The sequence below is a fragment of the Pipra filicauda genome, unplaced genomic scaffold, assembly GCF_003945595.2.
Source record: "Pipra filicauda isolate LSUMZ 115617 unplaced genomic scaffold, ASM394559v2 scaffold6_size6359152_pilon, whole genome shotgun sequence".
Lineage (NCBI taxonomy): Eukaryota > Metazoa > Chordata > Aves > Passeriformes > Pipridae > Pipra > Pipra filicauda.
In genome coordinates, this window is record NW_024104865.1 from 4,682,506 (window position 1) to 4,710,436 (window position 27,931).

Genomic DNA, 27,931 nt, shown 5'->3' on the forward strand with positions numbered 1-27,931 from the left:
CAGCAAAGCAATTGCTGTCAGGGGAGATATTTGGTGTAGTCACATGAGGAGGAGAGTCCTTGACATTGTGCTGCAAGTTAACAGTGACCCATCTGACACAGCACAGCACGCTGCAGGAAAGATGCTGCAGCTTGCACAGTTGACGTGCCTGAGACCCAGGAGAATGTAAGTGTAAGGATCAGTTGCAAAAATCTAGACCTACAGTGTGAGATGCAGCTGGGGTAGCTGAGCCTTCTGAAAGGGCTGAGAAAGGACACCTATAGTATTGTTTCTGGAACTGTAAATACTTTTTACTCTGGACAGCCACTTTACAATGCCCTCTATAGAACTGGAAGTGAATTCCAGTTTTCCAGACTATCTGCTACATCTCCTTTACAATACACTATGTAAGCAAGCAGTAGAAGAATTAAACCATCTGTTAAGGAAACTTTCCTGTCTGACCATTCAGGAGCCATTCTGGCAGTCACACTTGCACCACCAGAGATTATAACTGCTGAGACTGAAGTTCCTTCAAAGTGGATGGCTCCAGTGAGCTGACAGGTTCATGTTAAGCCTTGTTTGACTCCCCACTCTGAGAGTCAGACCAGGTTTCCTTACTGGCTCGACCCCAGGATTCCCTTAGCGCAGACTCATATGTCTGGTTCCTTAGAACAATTTAGTCACGGTGCAGTAACTGGTGCCTCCAAGGAGGGACCCCCAACAGAGGTAATCCTGGGCTTTTACACCCCCACAGTCCAAGCCCATGAAAGTCTCATCTCTTCCTGATGAGCCCTCAGTTCCTGCTGTCTCTGAGTGTCTAATCACCTGTGTGGGCCACAGGTTCCTGTGCCCTTTGTTGTGCAAAGGGTGGTTGGTGCCAAGTCACAGCCTCTTTTCTTGGGCTCCCACGCCCCAGAGCTCAATCTGCAGCTCCACTGCCACTGCACACTGAGCTACCAGCACCAAATGTATTCCTCAACATAAATCTCACATCAAAGCTTATCTTTAATACTCTATAGCCAAGTGAGAGAATGGAGTTCGTTTTTTTCCCTTTCATTCCAGCAAGCACCAATGGATACAATGAAATATGAAGCATCAACCAGACATCAAGTCTGCTGGAGCTAAAAGTACATCTTGATGACTATCTAGGGAACAAATATTTTTTTCAGCAGCACATACCTGCCTGTCCCCTTATCTCTTTTACAGCCACCTTCTATCACAGCGAAGAAAGTATTCAATATCTCTGCTGGGTTTGGATGAAGTGAGTTCTTGCACAAAAGGTCAACCAAAGGCAACGTACAAGTGAAACTCCAGAGCAGCCTTCAGATTACAACCAGGATGGAATTTGAGTAGCAAAAAATTATTACACCCAATCTGCACACAGAAACACTCTAGCCCCAACCCATAAAGCCCCACTGATCCATAACTGACTTCATATCTATCCAGTAAATCATGATTCTAGAATATGGAAAAAGGAAAAAAGGAATCTCTATACTCACTCAACATTCATTCCTATAAGATGCTAATCACTTTGGCTGATCACTTGTAAAATTCCACTGATAGCAATTGGAAGTCCTTCAGGATATGTACCATTTTGTCTCGTAGTAATCTTGTAGTCAAAATCATGGAGACAGTGTTCAGAACTCCACCTGGTGAGCTGAAACAAGAACTCTTTAGAGCAGACAAATACTGCTAAAGAGATCCTTCCTTTCCTCTGAAAGGCGTAGAAGACACACTTATGAGAAAAAAAAAAATAGAATACTGTCAGAAAACCTCTATGAGTCCAGACTTCAGGAATTCGATGTTCGGGGACTGACCATGTTTTTTTGTGGTATGGTAGTAAGCCAAGGATACATTGGAAATCCACAGCTGGCAAGGACATACCCTCTCTCTCAGACTTAATCCACTTATGGAAATGGACAGTCACAATGTTGATGACAAAGGGAGTATGTCCCAGCAGGAATCCTTGCCATGGCAGCATTTACATCTCCATATTCTTAGAGCCCAGCTCCAGACATACAGATATTTTATTTTTAAATATAACCCGCTTCTGGAACAAGAGTTTGTGTTGGGTTTGCCATTTCCTCCTTATTTCACAAGGAGGGCTTAAGACCTACCAGAAGTAATGAGTGAGTCCTTCTGCCCTGAAGCAAATATAATCTTTAAATCTTCCTAATATATAATCTCCTCCCTATTGCAGTAATACACTAGGCTCTTCCTTCTCTGATACAGTCTACTCCCAGAATGGATTCAGGTTGCAACAGCAGTCCAAACAGTCACAAAGGCATTAAGTCCACACCAGTGCTAAGTATGTTTGAGAGTCTACTAATTGGACTAAAGCTTGAGACCTGATAATTAATGCCTTTCCTTTCAACCTACTTCATCAAAATAATCTGATCATTTGTATTATAAGAGATAAAGAACTCGTTTTGCAAACTTTGTCAGCAATGAGAGCTCAAAATAAAGTTGGCATTCTTCTAATGTGAGACACGAGGAAAGAAAGAAAAGCAGAATTCAAAAAAACCTAACAGAGTGAAACAAACTAAAATATGAGGAGAATAAAACAAAGGACCAAGGAGGGATAAAGCTCAGGCCTCTAGTTGCCTGAGAGCAATCACAGAACACAGTGGCTTGGTCTGTGGCTCTTCCCTGAAAGTGGAAGTAGGTACCTGCTGTGCTTGCTGTTTCTATGGTACCTGCAGGAATCAGAGCTGAGGGTGCTGCAGAATTGCCAGCCAAGCAAACAATATCATGACATCTAAGCTCATCAAAGTATCTCTTGTTTGAGTGAAACATTTTTTAGACAATTAATGGCTTTTGAGAGGGCAGAGTTTTTTGGGGTTTTTTTCTGTTTTTTTAGATGAAAAGTCTGTTTAGAGGCACATAACCACATACTATCACTTTCAGAGGTATGAAAATATTGAAAACAGCCTTACATATGCTTTCAGCCTTTACACCTCTTCAATGAAAACCTAAAATACATGAAGAAAAATCTCACAAATAAAAGCATTCCTGATTTTCTCCACATGGAACCTTGCACTGGAGAACTGGAGACCACAGCAAGGAGGAACTGTCCACAAACACTCATTTACTTCCAGAAGAACTGTATTTCTTATACTAAGAAACATTCCATCTAGAATCTCCTTGACTCTGGAATCTGTACACATGGTGACTCTCAGAAAAATCAGTCCTTATTTTTATGTGCAGCAGGAGGCTCTGTCATCCAGGAACACCACCTCATAAGGAGAATTCTGCACTATTTTACAGACAAAATAATAGGAAAGCATCAGAGATGTGCACAGGCATTGGTCAAGTCATGACTGTATGTACAGTGATTTAGCCTGAGCAGCTTGCTCAGAGGTCATAAAAGAAACATGTTCTATTACGTGAGTGCTAGAACAAATGACCCTGTTGCCAAACATGGCTAAGAGCTGGAAGAGCCACATAGCATACATAGGATTTATGAGACTAACCTTTGGACTCCTTCCTGAGCCCAGGAAATTGCATGCCCATGAGGTCTAGTCTGATGTTCATTGATAATGCAAAATTATGTTCTTCTGTAGGGAGAAGAAAAAAAGCAGAAGCACTGGAAAGCCAAATAGCCTTATGTGGAGAACTGAAAGGAATGAAGAAAAATAATAACTTACTGTCTTAAAAAATTCTACTCTCCTCTCAACCCAGTGGAAGGGAGAACCTGCATATGCAAAGGACAGAGAGCAAATTACTTAAAAAATTTGAATGTTCGTAAAAATTCAAGCTATTTTTCTTAAATTTGTGAATTGAAAGGTACAGTGGTATTCCCTGCCTCAGCCCATTATCATCCTCTGTGTGGTGTCTGTTACATGGCTAACAACGCAGATACAACTGATAAAAATACCCACAAGCAAATGGAACAAGCAGCAAATGAAGTAGAGAGAGAAGACAGGTCTGGTCTAAATATATCTGAACCCTTGCTGCTTAGAAACTACTAGGCTTCACCTTCCAGGTTCAAAGCTTTTTCTCAGGCCTCAGAAGAGGAAAAAGCCACGTAAGGAGATGAATGGGGTTGGCTTTTTCCAAACAGTTCTTTTTCTAGCGGACAGTGTTTTTAGGCTCTGCAAAAAGCACTTTAGTAGTTAGAGACAACTTTAAAAAAAGAGAAAAAAGTTAATGTTTATCTCTGGTCTTCCTCCCTCCTCTTTTGGGCATAGTATTCCAGATGAATCAAGGGAAACAGACAGGGCACACCATAAGCCATATACCCTAAGGAAGCTAAATTACCAAATGACTCACCTTGCATTAGATGATGTGTAAGGTAACTGTTGATAAAAGAAAACTCTCACCTATGAAAAAATAACAAGATTTCAAAACCTATTGGTCTAACAGGAAATAAAACCCAAGACTTTCTTCTGAACTCATCATAAGCACTCATGTCCCAGTAAACAACCTGTTGATTAGAACACTAATCTGGGAAGTGGGAGAACCTCATCAGGCACAGCCAAGGCATGAGTATCACCCTTCCAAACCTCAGCTTTTAGTTTAATGGCTATTTCAGGGAGACTCTTAGCATCAGTCTTTAAGAGGATAAAATGGAGTTATGCAACTAAGTGCTAATCTTTTCCCCAGTGGGAGAAAAACTATTTTTTAATACTTTTCTTACCTCAGGACTCTCTAGCAGTTAGAAAACAAAGGACTACATTATTTTCACCTCTGATGAGCAACTGAAAAATCTGAGTGGAATCAACAAGACATGAAACAAGTAGAACTTGTTCCTTGTTTTCTACAATGACCTCAAAGTGAGAGACTTTGAGAAAATTTCTATAAACTGACTAGAGCTTCAGTGATGGAAAGCAGCTATTGCCTCTTCATAAAAGCATTAGCTGTCAACGTCCCAAGACAATAACTGTACTAACAATAACTGATTGCAAAACCTCTTAGTTAAGAAGGCATACGAAATACAGATTTCAGTGACTTGTTTGTAAGTAGATACCGTGTTCTGTGTTAGCCGCTGATATCTTCATTACATTATTCTACAGAGAAAAATGGGTTCATCTTGTGGCTGAGCAATTGGCACTTTGATTATTCTACTAATCCCGGAACTAGAAGTGGTTACCACTCACCTCTGGCACTGCACAGCGAAACCAATCATCTGGTCACAACCTGAGCCATCATGATTTCACTTGCACATGTGTGTCTTCTGGCAGAAGGAGATTTCTGATGGGGATCCTACATTCTACAAAAAAACATACAGGTTATTACTAAACAAATTTTTTTTTAATCATAGAATATCTCAAGTTGTAAGTGACCCATACTCTTTTGTTTTTCCTTTTCTTTCTACTCTCCATTTTCTCCCCTGCTTTCCAATGGATTTTTATGTACACCCACACCCCTCCTCTCACACACACTCACATACTTCCCTTTAGGAAGGGGAGAAATTTAAGAGCTGATAATCCTTAAATGCAGGTTTTTTCTTTTTTTCTTTATAAATGTACAATTTATACCTCTATTTTAGTTGATTCATGATTTGTCTAGCTGCATTGTGATTTTGAGTTTAGGTATTTCATATACTGATTATTCTACTGCATATACTGGACTGGAGCAAAATATTTCTACGTATTTTCCCATCATAAAGTAGAAACTAGAAAAAAACACTTGAGACAGTAGTGGGCAAGAGGATTTGTAATGGATCACTTTTAAAAAGCTACCATGTTTGAGCTGCATAGTATTTCCTTCCACAGAGATAAAACATGATGATAAAACATGTTTGATAAAAAGTATTGAAAATCACTTGTGACAGTGTATGACACAATAAATCAGTGACTATGAGCTCAATGCATCGACCTTTGACTATGAACAAACCTCTGAAGTAACAGATTGAGAAGAATAAGGAGCTGTGACAGGACTATTATCCAGCAATCATAACCAAATTTTCCATGGTCACATTTTAACAAAATTACTTTCATGGTGAGTTTTGATTTAAAAGGCAAAACCCCTGTTCCTGATAAAATCTAGACAATTTTGAAATAACTAACTTCCCTTTCTGTGGGGATGTTCCTGACAAATTAAATGTACAGATTCTTCTGCGGGATACTCTTTTGCCCTTTCTCCTTCCATTTTTTTTTAATAAGACAATGGGAGTCATTTATAGGGAGACTTGTACCATAATAAACAGTCTGATGAGAAGGGCATAAATGAGCCAGACCACAAAATGAAGAACCAGTCAGAAGACAGCCTCACATTCAGTTTTCTCAAGCATCATCTTTTTGTTCTGTTCCAGTACAAGCCAGCTAGAACTGCTCTATGGCAGGATTTCATGCAGCTTTTAGAAATCTCTCATCACTTGCAAGCAAGGGTTTGGTTTTGCTCTGAAGCAATATGCGTATAGAACCACTGACAGCTTTGGATGGAAGATGTGCTGTGGGTGGTATATACGTATCCACTCACTGCCACTTCCCAACTGGTTCTCTTGGATTTGTAAATCTTCAGTGGGGAACAACAAACAGAGCAATATAAAAGTAAGAACTGGTGTCTCCACAGGAGCTACAGTTCTTTTAATTAATTAACAAACCTCCTCCACCACTTAGCTCTACTTTGACTTACAGTACTCTACGTGACATACAGTACTCACAGCATTCACTCATTAAAACCACCCTAAAGATATCTTTAAGATCCCCAAGTACTCTATGGAATTATCCAAGGGTAGCCTCTTTACAAAACTCTACTAGTTCCTCTCAGACTGGAATCTGTTTCTACCCCCAAAAAATATTTCAGTTCCAGTATGTACTTTCTTCTTCTAAGAAAGGAATCCCATGAATGTCTGCCTCAACAGAACTGACTAGAACTGTGGCATTCACTGCCTGGTTAAATTTATCCCTCAGTTTCCATGAAAGATGATGCCTAAAGCATGTACACATTCCAGAAGACAGGAGGAGTTACTGCATCCCCTCCTGAGGTATTCATACATTTGCTAAATGAAGCCAGGGGTTCAAGTACCTGTTCTTTTGACTGTGGACAAAATGCATGAGTGGTATATACCATTTTAAAGGATAAACAACATGTGTTTAACACCTCATGAACCGGCCTTTCTATTTCAGGCAAGTGCACTTCACACTGGGGAAAGTGAACCTGAATATACTATTTCCTATAATCCTCAAAAATTAGAAAGGGTTCTCAAGGTCATCTCGTCCAAACATCTGATCAAAGGAGGACTAAATTCCAAAGTAATATGATGTTGCTCTTTTCTTTTATTCTGTCAAAAATGTACACCAACAGTGAATCCACAACCTCTTTGGGCACCTCTTCAAGGGTTTAACCACTCTCACTGTGAAGAATTTTTTTCTCTATTGTTTCCCAATTGTCCCATGTGGCAAACAGTGACCACTAGGTGTTGTTTTTGCACTGCACATTTCCTGCTAGTAGAATAGAGCACACTCAATCTGTATCACTTTCTTATTTTGAATATATTCTTTTTTTTCAGTAGTGTCTCAGCTAGTGTCAGTGGCTTAATTAGTTGAATTGTGTCTGAGGGTCTGACTGTTTTTTCTACCTGCAGATGTAAGATAACCCACAAAGTGAATGAAGTAGTTTTTACCAGAACAGCTGTGTTTACCAGCCACCATGTTTCTAGCATACAAATTATTCTATAAAAGATGATCAGGTATTCAGCAGAAGTCTCTAGGGTACCTGACCTTTCTTATTTAAAGCCTTGAACACTGCCACAATAATCAATCACCAATACACACAGCACAGTCTGTTTATAAGTCTGGACCAACAACTAGGATTTTAACCTTGATTCTGAACTTACAGGGAAGGGTAGCATGTAACTGTCTTCCTGAGTTATAACCCCTTCTAGAGAAAAAAGTCAGGAAGGTAATGAAGGCTGTCAGAATAATGAAAGGCTTTGGATGGGTTTACAATTAGCATTTACCTACCTCATACTACAAACAGCACTATGAATATTCACGATAAAGTGGCAGCCAGATATAGTTTGACAGATACATCACAAAGATTTTTTTTTTAATCGCATTTGCCTATATTGGAGGAGAGGAGACCATGGAACATCCCCAAACCTAAAGCAGCATGCTGTCTCTTCAGTCCATTGGCAGCAGCCCAAAGCCGCATGCTGGAGATTTTGGGAGTTCTGCCAAATGTCCTTGTGGTCCATAAATTTTGCATTCTTTGCATCCAGTGTAGTAGTACCTCGTTCTCCCCAAACTTTGTTAACCTCCCCCTAGGTCTGAGATCATTGAAGCATGTCAAGCCCTAAACCTTAACAGGGCAATTCTATCAACAAGCAATTTATCTTTCTAATACCTGGATATCGGTTGATGCAAGCAACAAATACACTTTATCTCCTTGCAGATTTAAATCTAGTATGAGCAATATTCTGACAGTAGCACCAAGGAGCAGTACAGTAGATCAGTATTCATGTCACAGTCAGTGCCTGGCAGGGAATTAGGGAACTGCTGACTGCTCAGCAGTCAAATGCACCAAGTCCAGCTGATAGAGTCATTCTCAAATTCTGCACAATGTCAAAGTGTGACTTCTAAGTCCCTGCTTAATGCTTGAATTTTTAGGCTCAGTAGCCAGAATTGTAAACAAATGCAGCTTAATCACTGGCTGTATTTATCAATGTAATATCAACCTAATTGCATAGGAGATTCTCATAAACAATCAGTTCAGATTGAAAGATTTGCCCTTTCATCTTGCTCCAAGACAAATTGTATCATTTACATACATCACTATGTACAAATTTCACTGTCATCTGTATATACACCTGATGTCACATGGGGAGGTAACCTTCAAATCACAGATGTTTCCCATTTTGCAAGTTCTCTCACCAGAAATTGGAGATTGAGCAGGCTGGATTTGAACAAGAATGGCATCTACAGGTGCCTGAGTTCTGCTAGTGTGTGATACTAATGGATTTTCCCAGTGTTTTGCTCCTGCTCAATCATAACGGTTGGCTATTGAGCCAACCCTTGGCTCTGTACCCAGACTTGGCTGTTCTGTGACCACCAGCTCCCTTACACTCAGACGTGGTCAAACTAGCTGATTATTGCAGATGTTACTTTCAATCAAGCACAACCAAAGCTGTCCCATGCCTTCCTTTTGGTAATAGCAAACTCAACTAGAAACGAACAATGTGAAAACAACTGCCACCTCAAGGTCTCCTTGGAATAATTCTTAAAAACTAAACACTAAACTAGGTCAAAATTTAAACTAACAAAAACTACTTCAGGTCAACTATTAGCCCAGACTGAATGACCCATCTGAATGGCCTATCACTCTCCAAATCTCACTTCTTGCTGCTGAGGTGCCACATATGGTGCACTTTCCAGTGTTCCTGATCACATACAAAACATGCTGCATACAGTCATTAGCCACTATAAATATACCAAACACGTCTCATTCTCACTGCAAAATTGTCCTTCTGACCTATCTAAAGGTAGCTTGCCAGAAACAAGACCAGTTTGAGGAATTTTTCAATGGACAACATAATATTCCTAGTCTTCACCAGTCAAAGCATCATTGCCAGGGTTATCATATACCCTTCTGGCCCTGGCCTTACATATTGCTGAGGGTGCTCCCCCTCCATCATCAGATCATGCAAAGTGCCCTGGAATTGGAATGGCCTGGGTCATTGAGATGGGAGTAAAACTGCCAAAAACAGAAAAAAAAGAGAAAGCAGACATTACACCCTCAGATGAGGGAAGATGGTCACAGCAAGAACAAGACTCCTGGAAGGCTTGAAAGAACATAGTTGCCCCTGTACACTGCTGTCTAAAAAGAGACTAAGTCTCAGCTTTACAGGGAGTGGTATGTAGACTGGCATTGAAGCAGTAACTGCTGGGTTATTTCAGCAATTGGATATGATATTTCCAACAAAAAGTACAGACCCCTGACCTCTTTCTCTCCCACTACAACAGAAGGTTGTTAGGTATGCTGTTAGGTATCAAAGTAGTCTTCCTGCATCAAGACAACATGTATCTCTTATCTGAAATGATCCAGAAATGGGAGAATGGCTGGAGCCAAAGCACTTTGCAGCCAGTGCCTAGACTAGAAAAATTCATCCATTTTGAGTTAGTGCTTGATGTTTGAGAATGTCAGACTGACACAATCCAGGGACAGACTCTTGCAGATGGCACAAGTTTATTGATTCAAAACTATCTTTCTGGATTCATAGCATATTAAAATGATAGCAGTGCATTTGAACTTTCTCTTCTAGTTGAAGACAGAGTTATGCACATGCTCTGTTCCTGCACAGGACATCCCCCTTGAAACGTCTCCTATCTGACATTCACATTTCACAATCTTTTCTCCACTGCTGAACACTCCTTCAGGACCAGATCCACTGTAAATGGGGGCACACAATGAGTCACCAAGCATTCACTTCACTGCATATAGAAATGGCTCACAATTTGGAATCAGGTGGACTAGTGATTACAAACATAACTAAAAACTCTGCTAATTTCTCAATTACCTTGCCTTGGCATAAGGTCACACAGATCATGAAAGGCACAGAATCACTCACCTCTGCTTCTCCTGATAACACCATGCACATTCCTGCTGCTTCCTTCTTTGATCCAGCTGAACATTTTAATCTTTTGTGTTTTGGTTTTTTTCCACAGTATTACTTCCCAGTTAGATCGGTAACCAGGAAAAAAGGTATGTGTCCCTCTGTGCAGCAAGGTATTCTTAAAACAGTTAAGAAAAGTATAAAACCACACCTTTCACTGAAGTGACTTTAATGCAAACATAGATTTACAGTCTAAACACAAGATGTTGAAAGTTCAGCGGCTGAAGTCACTGAAAAGATATAATCCTACATAAATAGAATGTAACTCACTTAATTATTTTTTTCTAAGTGCTATCTAAAGTCAGGGTCCAGACATTTTTAGGTTTAATGCAAATTTTGCATGGACAATTTTTTAAGACTCTTTTAGCATTTCTAGTTTTTGTCCTAGACAATGAAAAGTAGCAGGGATATTTTGCAGTAAATGCTGCAAGGAGTGTTAGTTCATTGGAAATATTAATCTTCCTTCTTGCCAAATGTAAAGTATCACTTTCTCTGTGCTTAACATTACATTTGGCTCAGATTCCATTTTTGAATAATGTATATGGAGCACTAAAAAGTACAGAATAGTGATTTTTTTTCTGAAATGGTAGAATTATAAATTTCTTAGCAAAATACTGCTATAAAAAAATTTTTACTATTTGTATTTTGTCATTAAACATTGGTCTTATCTCTCAGCTTGATAACAAATGATCTGGCAGTGTATTAGAGAACTAAGTTTTGAATTAAAAAAAACCATCTAAACCTTTAGACTTCCAAACACACACAGGAAACAGAAAAAAGAAATGGAGAAAAGTCACCTCTAAATTACACCACACAATGTATATTCTCATCTTCCACTTCATCTCTTCTGTCCTGTGGCTGTGAAATAACCCTGCTTGCAGAAGCCATCCAGAGACACTGTTTCACCTGAGTAAGAAGCCACTGGTGTTACAGGAGCACATTTGCACTGAAATGTCCTTGTTCAGCACAGTCCCTACTAAAAACCCACCGCAGTCTCAAATACCCACTACTTCTGCAGAGGCAGCTACTTTGCCAAAGATGTTTCAGGTCTTCTGTACCTGTGGTTCATTTCTTGCTTACAGGTACTCTGATTACTTTTCTTCTGCAGTTTCGTCTACATGTATCAAAATGCTTCAGGGTCAGTTTTTGCTTGTGTTCAACCTCATACCTGATTGGACCTGGTACTTTCAGGTCTTCAGTAAAGAACATCAAGAACTTTTTTCTTCCTGAGCTATACACAGCCTTACAACATATATGGCAAACTATGAGAAGAGAACTCCACAACTTTTTCAAGAAGCCTTGAGAAGTACAGAGAACATTGCTCCATGCGGTGCCCATATATTTCCAAACTGTCAGGAGTCCCTGGAGCTTTTCACAAAGGGTTACTGAGTAGATTGGCCAGGAGGACGGAGCTGTGTAAAGTGAATCATCTACACTGCGATACAAAAAGCTGTGTCCAAAGGTCTCACAGTCTGTGGGCTGCTTCAGGGACACCTAATTAAAAACAATAAGCTATATAAGCTTCATTTAACTTAGATCACATTCGCCCAGATTATTTTAGTTCCATGGGCTCTGAGCAATAAGGCTAAAGAGGAGTTCAGACATGTTCCATTCAAGGACATGCTTTTTTGCACTCCTCTCTTCTTTTTGGGATAGTCTCCTTCCTATGTAAAGAGACCAAAAGTTGTACCAAATCAAAGATGGAAAATTTTAAGAACGCATTTGCAAATCAGCACTCTCCATTGTTGCCTGATTCCAAGTTAGCTAGGGAAATCATCCTGCCCCAAAAGAGCACCGCAAGATGTACTGTTCCCTTGTAATAAACTTGTTCATAGCAACTTACATGCAGGGAGATTCTCAGTTTCTGAAGAGACTTGTCACAAGCTTTTCTCATTCTCTTAACAGAAATGTAGTGCGCAGTGCTAAACAAGGAATGACTATGTAAGAAGCAAGATGAGATCTTTTGGTTCAAGCTAGTTCTTTGATGCTCTATTTTATCTGAAGCACTTTTCAGTTACAGCAGATTACAAGACCAGCTTTTCCTATCCAATTTTTATTAGTTTTATCAGTTGTGCTTGGCAGAGGACCTCTTGCAGGTAAAGGTCTATTATCTTTAATTAAATAATTCACATTGTTCTTGAATAATGTTGTCTGTGTTCAGTAGACCTGGAGAAACTATATAAATCACCCTGACTCAACAGGCTGCAATTAGTAGAATTTTTGCTATTAACTTGGAAAAAGAATGTGATCTTAGCCCTCTAGCCCTATTTGTCTAAATCATCTCTTCAGCAGAAGAAACACTAAATATCAAAGTCTTCAGCAAAATACTTAAGAACATGCTCAAGAACAGAGAGAAGCATTTTATTGAAATTAAGCCATTTCCAATTATTTTATATTAGTCTGCCTCCAGTTCCTATTTCCTGAAGATAAGTTTCAAATTTGAGTTTCATTTTAAAAGTATTTCCAGTGAAAGTGAATTGGTTGGAATATTTTCCATTATGTGCACAGAGCTGCTCAGCTAAACCAGCTTTTTCAGTCTTTCTTGCCAGCTTCCATGCAAATGACAAATAAAGGGCTTTTTACTGGGTAGCAAAGCTTTCATTCCAGAACAAAAAAACAAAGAGGTCCCATGTGCTATCACTGTCAATGGAGTCACCAGTCAGCTCCCTTCATCCTCTAGTTTCAACACCGTTTTCCTTGAACCTGATGGCTGAACGTGACAACTGTATGAAAGCATCTGTGACCTCATTGTTGATTTGCTGGTAGAAAGCATTTTTATTTTTAATGGTAGTTTCCTATAGAAATAATATTCCTAAATAATTCAGTGGAAAACTCCTGTGAGAGTATTTCCTCTTATGAAAAGAGATGGTTGCAGATTGAGGGCAAAAATAGCTCATTACAAATGCAATCTACATGATGGGATGCCAGGTCAGACTACAGCACACAGGCAGACCAGATGGTGTCAATATACAGTGAAGCTGTGGCCAGAAGTCAACCGAAATTCAACCAAATGGAAATTCAACTAAGTGGAAAACTATTAGGAGAATGAAAATAAACAATGATGCAACAGTGGGGTTTAGAGGAAGGCAGTCCAGGAAACTTTTGATGAGTTTCCAAGATTTAGTGAGTACTGAAATACCAACCCTGGTCAGCATCTTTGACAACTTCCACTATAGCTTGCTCTTAGGGATGTCTGAGTCCATCAAATGCTGCCTGAAAAAGGCCTGTATCCTGCGCCAGGCATCTTCTTGGGCTTTAGCATGCTCTCTCCACTGCCCTCCCCAACACACAAACATCCCAAGCACTCTGTGGATAGAAGCCTGGCACAGAGGCAAGTATGGTGGTTCCAAGAGGTGCCCTGCTCCAGAATAGGAGTAAAACTCCACTTCCCGTCCACACTGCTGAAGGCGCTGAACAGCATTCTGGCAATAGAGGTCACTTTTCCAGTTTGTGTCATCCAGTCCAGACAAGAACAGGAACTTGGCTAAGGACCTCTCCACTGGAATGCGACAATCCCAAGTTGTTGGGTCCCTGTGATCATCTAAGACATCTGAAAAATCTACTAGGCCAGACTCATCACTGATCTTCATCCTCTCCAGATTATATGGGTGGGGAGGAATAGTGAAGCCATTCCCCTTCAGGGGAATGAAGGAATTAAAACCACTTCCAGATATGCTGACAGCTGCCTTGATGCCAGGTAGAAATGTGGCCATGGAAAGGGCTAGATCAGCTCCTTTAGACAAGCCCAAAACACCAATCCCGGTATCTTTCACCTGAAACAGAGTTATGAAAACATTATCAACTACTTCTTATTTCCTGAGCTTACATAATGTTCTGCTTTCTCACTCATCCCTCTAAGACCACCTATATTTTGCCCCTTCCCTCTCACTGTTCACGTTATATCAATCCTTCATCTATCCCTTTGCTGAGGCTCCACAAGAGTGACTGTGAATTCCACAGCTCCTCAACATCTCTTCTCCTGTAAGATTTTTCCTTCCTGGTGACTTCTAAAGACAAAGCCTCTTTGCTCCCTCCACATCCTGGCTAGACACGCGGTCTCGATATGGAATCTTTTACTGTTCCTATCTCCAAACCATTTCTTCACGGGTTTACTTGCATTAAATTTCTTTATTGCCATTTTTTTAATACTCTCCTACAGCTGACCTCTTATTTTCTGTTTTGCCTTAGAAGATGTAAGGTTCATTACACCTGAGGCTCAGTGACCCCAAGAGCTGTTTAAATCAACTGATATATAGTGAAGGCCCTTTATATCAAAATCTAGACGTTTCAGAGCTCTATGAGAAAGAAAACAAGCAAGGCTGAATTCCCCTCTCACACTGGCTACAATCCTGGTGTCTATGTGCTAGAAAGGAAATAACTTTGTGAAATTAATACCTCTTTAAGCAGCACTCTATTAAAATTTTAGATGCTACTTAGTATCTCTTGGTCACTTTTGAGTGAAGTATGATGATGCATTGCTATTAAGTGTCTTTTTTATCCCACACATTTTTTCAAATACAGCCTCAGCTGTATGTGTCACACCCTCCAGTGCTACAATTGTAAGGGATTCTTTTGTTAAAGTTTTCTATTATTGTCTTTTGAAACTTTAGAAGGACACATGTGGAACAGAATCAAAAGCCTGTAATATAGTCAATGGATTGTTTTCCCCTCTAAAATCTTGAAAGATGCAAAAGTTGGGAAAAATTAAGATTTACTGCTTAAGCAGTTTTGTACTTCTAGTCCACGAACTGCTTTGATTTAATCTTTCACAAATCTGGTTTGCCAGCATGTTTTGGACTGTTATAAGATGCTGTGCAAAACTGGCTACCCAGCTACTTGCAAAATTTGAGTTGAAGCACATGCTTTTCCATCTCTCAAGATCACATTGTCTTTCAGACAATGTTGTTTCCTTCTAACATTTCATAAACTTTGTTGCATTTAGCGACATACACTATTCCAACTAGAAAACTGCAAAATAGTTTCCAACAGGAAGAACACCATAACTTGTCTCTTACCTGCTGCTGTTTCCGCAAAAAGTTCACAGCTTCCTCAAAATAGCCCAGTTCAAGAACCTCTGGAGTAGTAGGGATATCTTCAAAGGCCATGTAAGCAAGAGCCAGAGTCACAAAGCCTCTGCTAGCCAGGAGACTTGCTCTGTATTCAACAAGACCTCCTCCAGATCCATACAAATCAATAAGTCCAGGGAACGGACCAGGTCCTGCAACAAAGGGGTATGTATAGCAAAGTGTACTACCAAAGAGATAAGTTCCCACAGTTGTCATTTCAGTGGTGCCCTCTCAGCACACATCAGTAGATATCAGAAGAAATGATCCTTTGAAGCTTTTTGTGGTGGCTGTTGTTCTCGGGCACACACAAAATCACTGTAAGGACATGAATTTGGATATTTCTTTTCTCTCTTAGAAACTCATTATAGGAAGTCATAGGTTGGACATCCTTCTCCCATCATGAATTTTGCTGACATTTGCCTAGATGTTTTCAGGCCACTGGGGATCAATGAACAAACAGTATTACTGCATGAGCAGCACTTCTTTAGGAACTGTGCTAGGTTTGCCAGGGAGCGAATACTTGGGTTATGAAATATACTCACAAATACCAGCACTAACCTATGGCAATTCAGGCTTCAGTGTGATACAGGTAACTACCCCTGGGCTCCTCAGCTCTCCTCCTGCAGCAATAGGGCCTTCCTTTCCTGATGCTGCTCTGCTCATTCTTATAGCCAGACTTCCCTTACAAGCTTTGATGTTGCAGCAGCTGTAAGGAACTGTTTATTAATTACAGAGCAAGATAGCCATGTTCAAGTTCTGCTCAAGAAACTGAAACACTTCACGGCTCAAAGCAGTTTTGCACAGGATCCAGTCTCAGCACTGTCTCTGTATGAAGCTGTGGAATATGGCACCAGTTTACTTAAGACCTTGATTTTCCCATTTGTCTCCCATCTTCCTAAATATCCCACGTAGATGAGCTGCTCAACCAGGTAGAGACTTCTTGCTTTGGCTTTTCCTTAGCTAAAGAGAGAGACAGAAATACAAGTCCAGAGCCTGTAGGAAGATCCATGGCAGCTGCTGGAGCAGCCTAGGCTGGCTGCAGCCTGAGTTCAGTGCTCCCACCATGCCTCATCATTCTTCACTCCACAGCCAGAGCTGTCACGTATCACAGCTCTGCCAAAGCCCAGGGGCCTCTCTGTCCTGTCAGCTACACAGAAGAGGTAAGAAATAAACACAGTTTTTGCCAGAGCTCTCACCACAGGAGAGGTCCTGACCTGCCTCAACTAGAAGAACCAGGAGACATCTTGTGTTACCACCACTGCCCTCCCTGCACCACTACACTCCCGCCTCAGCCATTGAACCGACTGGGCAACACCTGCTCCTCCCTGCTCTGCTGTGAGGATCCAAGTATCTGGACCATGCACAGGCTGAGAGAATCATTAGCTGAGGCTTTGCTCTGAGTTGCTGAGTGCATCCAGGGGACACGGGGCACAATATGTGGTATAAGTCACACCTGGTAAACCAGAACGGAATTAAAACTCACCAGGAGGGAGGAAGAGGGTTGCTTTCAGACGACCTTCTCTGACTGAAATCCTCTTCACCCCCTCTCCTAAAAACCATCGTTCGTTGGTGCATTTACCCAGCAAGCGGCTTATGTCCCCATGGCCTTCATACACTTCCAAGTCCACAGAGAAAGGGGTCAGGACATTCCTCTTTGCTAGCCGCTTATAGGGCGTTTTAGACCGCAGAGACCACAGCAGTCCCATCGGCTCCACTCCCAAATAGCTGCCCCCCAGAGCTGGGGAGCAGCTGAGGTCCAGCTCTCCGCTGCTCTCAGCTCTGTAGTGAGCGTGGGCTTGGAAAAGCTCCCCGCTCTCGTCCACCAGGCTGGCTCGAAGGGTGACCGCCTGCTGCGGCCGGAGACCCTCCACACGGATCTGCATAGGGTCATCGAACAGACACCTGGGGGAAGGCAGGACCAACACCTGCACTGCCATCCCAGCGGATCTTTCTTGTGGCGAGACACGGGTCGTGTGAAACTGCGTGAGACAGCACCGCCAGGAGACCGTCGCTTCTCAGGCTTAAAATCTCCGTCCAAAGTTCAGGAAGAACCACCATGACCACTTCCTTCAGTCGGCCAGCGCGGGCTGCTGGGAGACGTAGTTCAGAGCACGCCTCTCTCCAGACACTCCGGCAGAGCGGTGGCACAGTAACACCGTCCACTTGCACAGACACGAGCTGTCACTTCTTGGCGTGTGGTGTTACTTTTGATCAGAGAAAGAGACTAAATTAAAATCCTCAAAGTAGCAAAAAGATATTCAAATTGCCTTTCCACCCCGACTGCAGGAAATTCCAGATTTGACTGCAGAAGTGGCTTGGGCACCTCTGCCAAGGCACAGTAAACACAAACAAGCTGGAAAGTCTGAAGTAACGTGAGATCTTAATTTAGCTGCGAAACAAAGCCTGCTTTTAATTCCTCTTGAGCTTTCAGCAATTTTTGGACAAGCACCCCAAGATAAAATGAAATTTTATGCTATGTTTCTTTAAAAAACAAAAGAAACAGACAAAGTAAAAAAACCCCTGCATTTTTCTTCACAATCAATCTTGTCTAAAGGGTATCTGTATTTTCCTAATTAATACATGGAAAATAAATTTCCCCATATTGCTAATGTTTCTAAGGAACTGTTTGAAGATTTGACTATAAACACTATCTTTTGGGTTTTTTAATATTATTTATATTATACTTTTGCAATGTTTGTGTATTTAATAGCCTTCTAGTCCTAGTCTGTGGGTCTCAGACATGTGAGTAGTCTCAACCCGTTCTGTGGAATACAAATCGGAATTGAGGCTGCAGAAATAGGCTCCTGGTTCACACATCTCGCCTGACCACGTGTTAGGCAGCAATTATTGGCACAGAATAAGGCTGCAGAATCACACATCATGCCACAAGACCATAGATGATGTGCAGATGGACTGTAGATCTGGCAAGGAAACTCGGAAATCACCCCTTGAGATGAAAGAGAATGTAGCTACATTTAAATACAACAGTGGAAAGAAGTAAAAACTAGTAATAAAAACTATTAGCTTAACATGGAAAGTAGCCATTGAGTTTTGCATGACCTCCTAGATGTCCTTTAGCCATCATTTCACTTGGGAAAAAAAAATAGTACAGAAATAAACTTTTAAACCGACCTATTTATTCCAGAAGTTGTAGTTTCCCACCATTAAAACACCAGAGCCACTGAACTTAGTGAATTACAATTGTGCAAGACTTTTGCCTTAAGCAGAATGCATGTGTTGGACAGATGCAGCCTGATGCACAGGTGAGGGGCAGAGCAGATCCTTCCTTGTCCACTTGGGTTGTTATGAAAACAACGTGTAGATCTGAACAGTCAGGGCTTCTGCTTTGGGATTTTCAAAACCTGGATTGCCTCCCTTCAAATTCTATCTTGCTCACCATCACGGAGGCAACACGCAAAGGCCTAAAAGTGCTATTATCAAACCTTCTCCTTACAAGCCAAAAAATCTGGCCAGTTGATCTGGACTCTGAAATCAAGCAAAGTAGCCATGATCTGTTTGGCAGGCACTGTTGACGATAATTCAGTTGTTTTTGTGTGAGTCACGTTCATACTCCAGTCACAAGATGCTGACGATTGTATCGCATCAGAAAGAGAGATCACATGCTCGAGTCTCCCATCTCTGCTACAGCATTTTCACAGCTTTTGTGAGACCATCTAGTAGTTGATAATAGCTGTACTTAAGGTCATATTCCATGTCATACCAATAATTCACTGAGGAGACAAGAAAAAGGAAAAACATTTCTAAGGTTAGAATGTAATGATTTACAAATACGTTCATAGACTTTTACACAGCTCGGTTAGTACAGGCTTTTCCTCACTACTGACTGAACTTTGGAATGAGCAAATCTTTGACTACAGCCAAAAATAACATAAGCGAACAATGGTGTTCTTTAATAGTGCTGCCAGTGCAACTCTTTCTTAACCCAAACCTACTCCTCTTCATACTGTATACTGGAGATTCCTTGAAGCACAAGCTGACAAAATGTTTAGGAACAAAAAACATACGGTTCTGTTTATACAAAAAATATCAAATCACAAAGTTTAATATCTGGATAGGAACCCTTCTTCCCATATAAAGGATGGGAAATTCACCACTACTTCACAATGGCCATCAATTAGACAGTGCTTTAGTTCTGTTTCTTGTGTCAATTTTGGTGTATGTTTCCTAGAAAAATTAAGCCAAGAAGTGTAATATTGTATCATTGCCTCTTGGAGGAGGATATACTCTAGCTTCAGACATTCACTGGACCAGACCCAGAGAATATTGATTTTTCAAGTGTGTACAGACTGTACTGCGGTTAACAGACTGAAGGTCAAATAAACTCAAACTCTTTTGCATTTCTTCTAAATGCAAAAAAGAAAGAATGGCCAGAGGCTTGCAGCTGGAAACAACACTACTTTTTCTAAAACATCTTCTGATTTTTTAGAGGATTGAGGCAACAGTGCTGGGGAAAGAGAATCAGAAATACTGCTTTACTGGTAGCTTGTCTTTTTATCACAGAATCACAAGTACTGACAAAAAGGGCTTGCAATATTTGCAGTGTTACACTAATACTAATGTTGTGTTGTTCAAAATACTTTTTTCTTGACAGACAGCATTATTCCAGGTAAAGGACAGCAAAATCCCTTCCTCAAACCTTGCAAAACTTTCATGACATCACAATAATACTTTGCAGTATCCCCACCTCTCCACCTGCACCAAAAGAACAATGTTTGCAATTCTGGAACTCTCTTGGGGAAGGAAAAAAAAAAAGAGACATAGAGGTGATGATAAATCCTACAAATAAAGAGACAACAAGACTTTTGATAAGTGCAGGGGAACAATAACAAACACAGGCTTATTAGCAAGATAAGAGACTGAGCTGAACATTTCAGCTCACAGAGTATCTTTCATGTTGTGTCTACATCTATGCCTAGAAGTCATTCACTTTCTGGTTTCCTTTTCTTCCTCCAGGGTGTCGGGCTTTTTTGCCATGTGATAATGGCATGTGCTACATGCAGTTTCTTCGCAAAACATACATAGATGACCAGTTCCAGTTAGCAGGCTAGACAGACAAACTGCTTACTCCATGTCCTAAACAGAAACTGGATCATGATCACTGCATTAGCTATCCTTCTCCAGACCTGACAACTAGAAAAACTTTGTCTTCTGCTACATCCCAAGCACTTGTCAACCAAGCTACCAATTATACACAAAACAGGCTGCAAGGAGGCAGCCCCATGGGATCTGCCGAGATTGTTATTTCAACCTGCAGAGAGGCAGATAACTTGAAAGTTATCCGATGCTTTGTTGTGGGATATCTAGCTGCACACCCACCACAGTTCAAAAATGTATCTGGAAATACTGTGTCTTTTACCTGCTATACAGCCATGTGATTGCTGAACATGATGGAACCAGAGAGAAGGCAGATATAACATCTCACCAGCTTTCACCGTACACTGCAAAGGTTGTGCCTGAGCATACTCTGGATACAGTTCCAGATTGGGGTTCAAGGGGTCCAGAGGGATCCAGGGCACCTGAAGGCAAAAGAATGTGTATATGGTACTGACCCTGGCAAAAAATTCCAGCAAGCTTCCAGAAAATCAACTGATAGTCAAACTTACTAGGTTACAAAACATGTACTTTATCTAGCAAAACATGTACAGCTACACAGTTTCCCACATGCATTGGGAACAGGTCAAGGATGCAAAAATTTGCCTCCTTCAGTGATGGATTTCTAAATAGGGAAAAGGCAATAAATGTCATCCATGAGATTGCAGTCTCGTGGTATACTTTCAAAACACCTCCAGCCCCTTAAGTCACTCGTTCCTCCTACATTCAGTACTTAAATACTTTATCTGCACCAGTCTTTTTATAAATTCCTTTCTTCTTCTTAAGCTCTCTGGTCTAATTTTTATTCCCAGCAACTAAAACACCTCTTGTTGCTGGAAAATCCCTCTTGCCTGCATTAATTTCTTCTATGCCCTACAAAATTATTAACCTCACCACTCCACCTTAATGTGTTACAGGAATGACATTCCACGAGCACCATTCTTGAAATGGAGAACAAGCCCTAGCTCAAGTTCTGTTGTAGCATTACTCACACATTGCAGAGGTAAAAGGCAAGAGATTAGATTCTACTGAGGTTTTGTGAAGTGCCTCATTTTAATAAAATAAACAGTGCTACTACTAAGAAAACACAATTTATTCATTGAGACAGATATGTTTTATTGCACTGTGTGATACTACTGTAGAGCAAAATGTACTCACACATTGCAGAGGTAGAAGGCAAGAGATTAGATTCTACTGAGGTTTTGTGAAGTGCCTCATTTTAATAAAATAAACAGTGCTACTACTAAGAAAACACAATTTATTCATTGAGACAGATATGTTTTATTGCACTGTGTGATACTACTGTAGAGCAAAATGTAGATCTGAGTAGAGGTCAAAAGAAAGTGAGTGTAGAGGAGTCTATTTCAGTCTGAATGCAATCAATTTGTTTATTGTTGATGCATTTAAAACTGGAACTGTAAGTTTGGTGCATGGAAGACAATTTATGCTATCAATGGTTTCAGGTGTGCAGTAAAAAATCTTTTTTGGAAGCTGGGTATCCTTTGCAAATAGTAAAATACAAGCAAAATATCTGGGCGTTCTCTTCCAAGTAATAAAGGATTTCTAAATATCAATCAATATGCTCAGTTTGAGGGGTCTCTACTATATTGATTATGTTCTTTATAAACTTTTTACCTTATCTGTAGTCTTCTCATCCACAATTTCAAACGAGCCGTCTTCTGATACCTGGTAGGTTGCTGGCTGATAGAGCTCTGGAATCAGAGAAAGAATTAAATGACACAACTCAGAGAAACTAATGGCATGTCACACTTTCGCCAAGTAAAAGAAAAATTAGGACAAAACTTTTTTCAACTTACTGTACTCACTAGCCTTCCCTTTCTCCATTTCAAATTATATTCAGTTTCTTAATAATTTTTTTAAGTCAGTCTGAATACTAAGCTGCCTTCCTGTTTGGAATTCCAGTTTTCTTTCTTCACAGGAATTCTCCCCAAGCCCATTTGTATCCCAGTCCTATTTTGTTCCAGCCTTCTTTCCCTTTCGGAAGTCATAAATGCATCCCTGCCTGTCTTACACATCATTCTATCCTCAGGTGTTTCTTCTTAGGTCAGGCTAGCAAGGAAGCACTCAGAAGGGTTATTAGTGACTCGTGGCCAGCATTTCACTTCTAATTTCAATTGATGGGGCTCATCAACTGCTTCAGAAACTGCTGGTTGCTTTTCTTTAAGTATGTGGTTTTCCAAGCCCTCCCTTGAGAGAGTTTCTCTCCATTAATTAACCTGATGCTCAAAAAGACGGAATTGTCTTTTTACTGCACACTATGAAATGTTAGCATTATCTCTGTTCTATGCTTTAATAGTAACTTGTTTTACAAAGTATGATTTGTATCACACACAAGTATTTCATACACTCACATACATACAACACCACCTCTCCCGCAAAGAAAGGCTGAGAGAGTTGAGGTTGTTCAGTCTGGAGAAGGGAAGGTGCTGGGAAAACCTTATTGCAGCCTTCCAGTACCTAAAGGGCACTTAGAAAGGCTTTTACCAAGGCCTGTAGTGCCAGGACAAAGGTCAATGGTTTCATACTGAGACAGTGTAGAATTAGATTGGATATAAGGAAGACATTTTTTACAGTGAGGATCATGAGGCACTGGAGCAGGTTACCCAGAGAAGTTGTGGATGTCTCATCACTGGAAGTGTTGCAAGTCAGGCTGGATGGAGCTTTGAGCAATCTGGTCTATTGAATGGCAGAGGAATTGACTCAGCGATTTTCAAGGTCCCTTTTAACCCAAACCATTATCTGATTCTATGATTTCAAGGTTGTAAACAAAATAAAAGCAGTATAAATAAAATACTGTAGCAGCTCACATATCTAGTCAAAATTATATGTGTGTCATGCAGCACCTTGCATTCACTTAACCCAATGGTTTGAAAGTCAAAGAATGAGAAAAATAAAACCTTATTTTATGAGGCATAAAGTTAAGCTGTCCATCTTCTAGATGATGCTGCAACAAAGCAAACTACTGCTGTGCACATAGGAAAGCAACTTGAAGAAACAGAAAACAGGCAATGTAAAGCAATGCTGCCAATAAGAATCTCTTTGTCCAGTTCTCCAGTTTTCAGATATTCAGTTAGTAACTTGAATATTTCATTAAATTACAACTTATTTTTAACCTTTCTGGCTTTTTTTCCTAAAGAAATGAATGAGCAGGCAGAATCCGAATCTGTAAACTATCAATGACATGCTACAATATTGACAAGATACTTGAATAATTTAAATACTCTAAAGCTGAAGAGACTGCCATGAATATCACAGAATCAAGTGAGTTGGAAAAGACCTCTGAGATCATCCAGTCCAACCTATGACCAAACACTACCATGTCAGCTAGACCATGGCACTGAGTGCCACGTCCAGTCTTTCCTTAAACACCTCAGGAACAATGACTCCACCAGCTCCCTGGGCAGCCCACTCCAATGTTCAATCACCCCTTCTGTGAAGAAATTCCTCCTAATATTCAACCTAAACCTCCCCTGGCACACCTTGAGGCTATGGTCTCTCACCCTATCTCTAGTTGCCTGGGAGAAGACGCTGACCCCACTTGGCTACAGCCTCCTTTCAGGTAGTTGTAGAGAGTGATAAGGTCTCCCCTGGGCCTCCTTTTCTCCGGGCTAAACAACCCCAGCTCCCTCAGCTGCCCTTCATAGGACTTAATCTTTAGACACGCAACAAACCTACCCTTTCCTGGACTCACTCCAGCATCTTAATGTCCTTCCTGAATTGAGGGGCCCAGAACTGGACAGTATTCAAAGTGCATACCAATGAGCCTATAACTTTACTGGACTGGAAAATCTGACCTCAGAATAACAATTGTATTACAAACTACCTGCAGCATGAAATAGAAGAGATTTCTGTTCACAGAGGAAAGCATAATACTGCATAAACATCAAAATGTTATCTCTGCTTCCTTTTTTTCATATCTTTCTATGTTTTAATCTCTCCTCCTTCCAACTTCCAGACATATTGCATAGTAAAATGATGTACCATACGGGATGAAGGGACGGTCACTTGGTGGATGCAGTAGAAAATATTTCTCTCCAGATACCACACAGTACAAGTTCTCATAATGATCTTTATGTACTAGGATTGAGAAAAAAAAATGTGGAGAAAGAGAGAAAATCAGTGCTATTTCCTTCTCTGCACCAGAAACTATAGTCAACTGAAAATACCAGCTTGTCCTATTATCATCAGGCTGCTTCCTCCTCTTGTAGCCAGTGGGAGAGGAATGTAACAACATCATGTTGTAGCAAAAGCACTGAATGAAATAAATTGTCAGTGCCTTGCCTGACACACTGCTAAGTAGATGCACCCAGAGACACAGTAGCAAGAGGCCACAGAAGAGCAGAAGGAAGAATGCAAAAAAAAAAGCATGCTAAAATAGAACTGCCTTGTCAGAAAAACCACACAATCCTCCTGAGCCCCTAACTCAAAACAAGCCCTCTTAAACCTATGCTGAAAGCACGCAGAAGACTTACAGCACCAGAAGGTACATACAAGATGTCACAGCTGCTGATTCCCCAAGCCAGAAATTCACAGCATCAGGCTTCTTCCCTGTATGAATACAGAAATGCTGTCAACAACAACAAAGAATATATGTCATGTTTAAAAGTGTTTCAAATAATTTTTTGTCAATTTCTGCCAAATTCTGTCCTGTCACTTCCTTCGTAACTATGACAGGTTTCATTGCAAATAGCATTCTGTGAACAACAGAAATCTCCTTCTACACTGGGAGCACTGAGCCAAAAGATGACTCCAGACCAGAGAAAAGCCACTTGATGTAAAGAAGTGCTACGTGGCTCTATCACCACAATTATTTTCAGTTGTGAGGGTTCCAATGCACAACCAAGACATCGATTGCAAAGTAATCCAACCCCAAAACTTGGATTATTTTATTAGGTATTCTACCACTTCTGCTTTCTAAGAGTATGAAACCAAACTGAGCTGTGGCATTCAGAAAGAGAACGAGAATTCAGCAGTGATTGTTTCACCCAGTGTGATTGTTTCAAAGCTCCATGCAAAACATTTACTGAATACAGGAGAAATAGAGAGTTTACCAAGTGCCTCAGTCATCCATGGTATGTCAGGTTGCACATCATTGACAAGTTCAGGGAACTCCTTGGTGAGGTTTGAACACTGCTTCTGCACATAGAATACGCTGGAAGAGGTCACTTTCTTCTCCACAATGTCCAAAAAGTCCATGAAAGGCATTTGGCGCTCCTCTGGCATGACAAAACGGTCCTGAAACACTGCATCTGCATAACCGTTGGGTGTTACTGCCACACTCACTACCTTGGGACCTACTACCTCCCTGCAAAATAAATCAAAGGTTTATAGCCCGCCCTGCAATTGACCCATATATTAGATACTGGATACTTCAAAAACAACATGTTTCATGGGCAGTAAAAATAAGAAGGCTGTCTTTCCATGGATGGGTGTCTCTAGATTACATTTTCTACTGTCCGGTAAGGACTCTTACATTCTGCTCCAACTGCTCCCATCTGAATTCTCTCCTAACAGGCAAGTTCACAAAGGAGCTCTGTTTTCCTCCCTGGAGGTAGAGGGCCCTCTTCAGCTCCTTCTTTTCATGACTCATGACTGAGCTTGATATTCTTTTGACCACTCAATGCAGCCAAATCCAAGGGTTCAAGGGTTCACACGTTCAAAAGCAATCGACCAGGGAGAAGGGGTGGACAGAAACTGATAGATACACATATCACGAAGCTAATAGCCCTTAGTTCCATAGGAAATTTAGCTTTAAAACCTACACATTTAGATCTAACCCACAGATTTTAAGTCTAATCATAAATTCCCTTGTAAAGGAGGACTTTTCTTTAAAAATTCATTCACTGTTAAAATGCTCGTTGTTTGGGTTTTTTTGACTAAAAGTTTGTTCAATCATCAACCAGTCAGTCTGTCCTTACACTGCTACAGCCCCACTCCAGCAAGCCGGGTTCCAATAGCCTAAGCCTGTTGGCTGCACACAGCCAAAACACCAACCCACCTGGCTGCCTCAGAACTGGTAGAGCAGTAGGTTTGCAAGGAATAAATTTGCACCTGATCTTAGAAAGATTGAACACCTTCATACAGAAGCAGGGAGGAATCTGAGCTAATCTTGCAAATAAAAGCAAAGATTAACCAAGGAGTTTTTAGTGAGGTCAGCCAAAATTGACAACCGGTCCTGCTCCAAAGCTTATTCATACCTGAGGTACGCTGAGGTCCATTTCTTCAGAGCTGGCCAGTGGCTGATGGCATTGCGAATTATACAAGGTTTATTTGGACTCACCCACTCTCGATAAAACTCCAGCGGGGATGGAGGCCTATCAAGATAGGGTACAGACTCCGGCCACCCCAGCTCTGTCCAGGTAAACAACAAACAGTGTTACTCAGCATCCCGGAGAACTGCCTCCTGCCACCACACTGCTTCAAATCCCACACCACAGGCGCCCGACTGAAAGCAAGCAGTGTACCCCCACTGGATCCTGAAATTCTCTGTTAAAACCCAGGGGGTGTTGGGGGGTTTCAGAGCCAGATGGAAAACTCAGGCCGTCGCCCATGGGGATGGAAGGCATATGATACAGGAGGTACAACTCCCACACAGAGGTGATACCACAGGATCGTTTTTGGGAAGCTGGAGTAGTGCTTTGATTTGCTATTTTATACAAAGGAAAACAACCCAAAAAGGCCGTTTTCTTGAGTTTCGGTTGCTGGTTTTTTTTTTTTTTCTCTGCGGCCTTTCTGCTGCATCTTCACCTCGAAAACATGAAGCTGACAGCACAGTGTCCGCCCCAGTTCACGCCCCGCTTTGCTCCCCACAGGCGGGCGGGCCGTGCCCCCGGAGCGCGGCGGAGCCAGCCCGGCACCAGCGCCCGTCACAGGCGGGACCACCCGCGGCCTCCCGGCCCGCCCCTGCCCCCGCCCCGCCGGCCCGGCGCTCACCGCGGGCCTCCCGCGGGAAAGCGGCCAGGCAGCCCCGCACGGCCCGCAACCCCGCACCCTCCGCCATGCCCGGCCCGGCCCCGGAGGAGGAGGGGCCGCCGGCTCCCTCCCTCCTTCCCGCTCCCATTTCTCCCCGCCCCTTCCCCCGGAAAACGAACCTCGGGCGAGTGGGTCGCGCAGCTCGGTAACAAATGGTCACTTGTTTATTTGAAACAGTTTAAGACACGGAGTACAAATGAATACAGAGTTAAAAACTGCTCCC

The 27,931-nt window shown here is 41.4% G+C and overlaps 3 protein-coding genes across 8 annotated transcripts in view; all 3 read right to left on the bottom strand.

The window, feature by feature from the left end:
- Positions 1-10,595, bottom strand: part of LOC114003310 (cytosolic phospholipase A2 beta-like) — a 58,773-nt gene extending 48,178 nt beyond the window's left edge. For 2 of the 3 annotated variants that reach the window (XM_039388988.1, XM_039388986.1), the window contains exons 1-5: positions 5,079-10,595; positions 4,252-4,301; positions 3,627-3,673; positions 3,453-3,536; positions 1,479-1,636 (exon numbers count right to left, since the gene is read on the bottom strand). The gene's annotated coding sequence lies outside the window, so the exon portion shown is untranslated. The remainder of the gene's footprint in view (positions 1-1,478; positions 1,637-3,452; positions 3,537-3,626; positions 3,674-4,251; positions 4,302-5,078) is intronic. The other variant, XM_039388987.1, reaches the window with a different exon arrangement.
- Positions 5,122-18,821, bottom strand: LOC114003333 (acyl-coenzyme A thioesterase 1-like). Of its 4 annotated transcripts, none has more exons than XM_039388990.1 (5): positions 18,736-18,821; positions 17,087-17,807; positions 15,553-15,755; positions 13,681-14,310; positions 5,122-5,191 (listed from the first exon to the last, which is right to left on the bottom strand). In XM_039388990.1, exons 2-4 carry the CDS (start codon positions 17,538-17,540, stop codon positions 13,708-13,710), a joined length of 1,260 nt encoding a protein of 419 aa, XP_039244924.1. In that variant the 5' UTR covers positions 17,541-17,807; positions 18,736-18,821; the 3' UTR covers positions 5,122-5,191; positions 13,681-13,707. The 4 variants fall into 4 exon arrangements, with proteins under 4 accessions (XP_039244924.1, XP_039244923.1, XP_027606033.1 ...); XM_039388989.1 differs by lacking the exon at positions 5,122-5,191 and adding an exon at positions 10,690-12,031; XM_027750232.2 differs by lacking the exon at positions 5,122-5,191 and adding an exon at positions 10,690-12,201.
- JMJD7 (jumonji domain containing 7) lies at positions 18,719-27,753 on the bottom strand. The gene is made up of 8 exons (XM_027750233.2): positions 27,670-27,753; positions 26,934-27,087; positions 25,788-26,041; positions 25,228-25,284; positions 24,718-24,813; positions 22,351-22,427; positions 20,981-21,140; positions 18,719-19,334 (listed from the first exon to the last, which is right to left on the bottom strand). The coding sequence occupies exons 1-8, from the start codon at positions 27,734-27,736 to the stop codon at positions 19,246-19,248; spliced, it is 954 nt and encodes a 317-aa protein (XP_027606034.1). The 5' UTR covers positions 27,737-27,753; the 3' UTR covers positions 18,719-19,245.
- Positions 27,754-27,931: the final 178 nt, after the last annotated feature.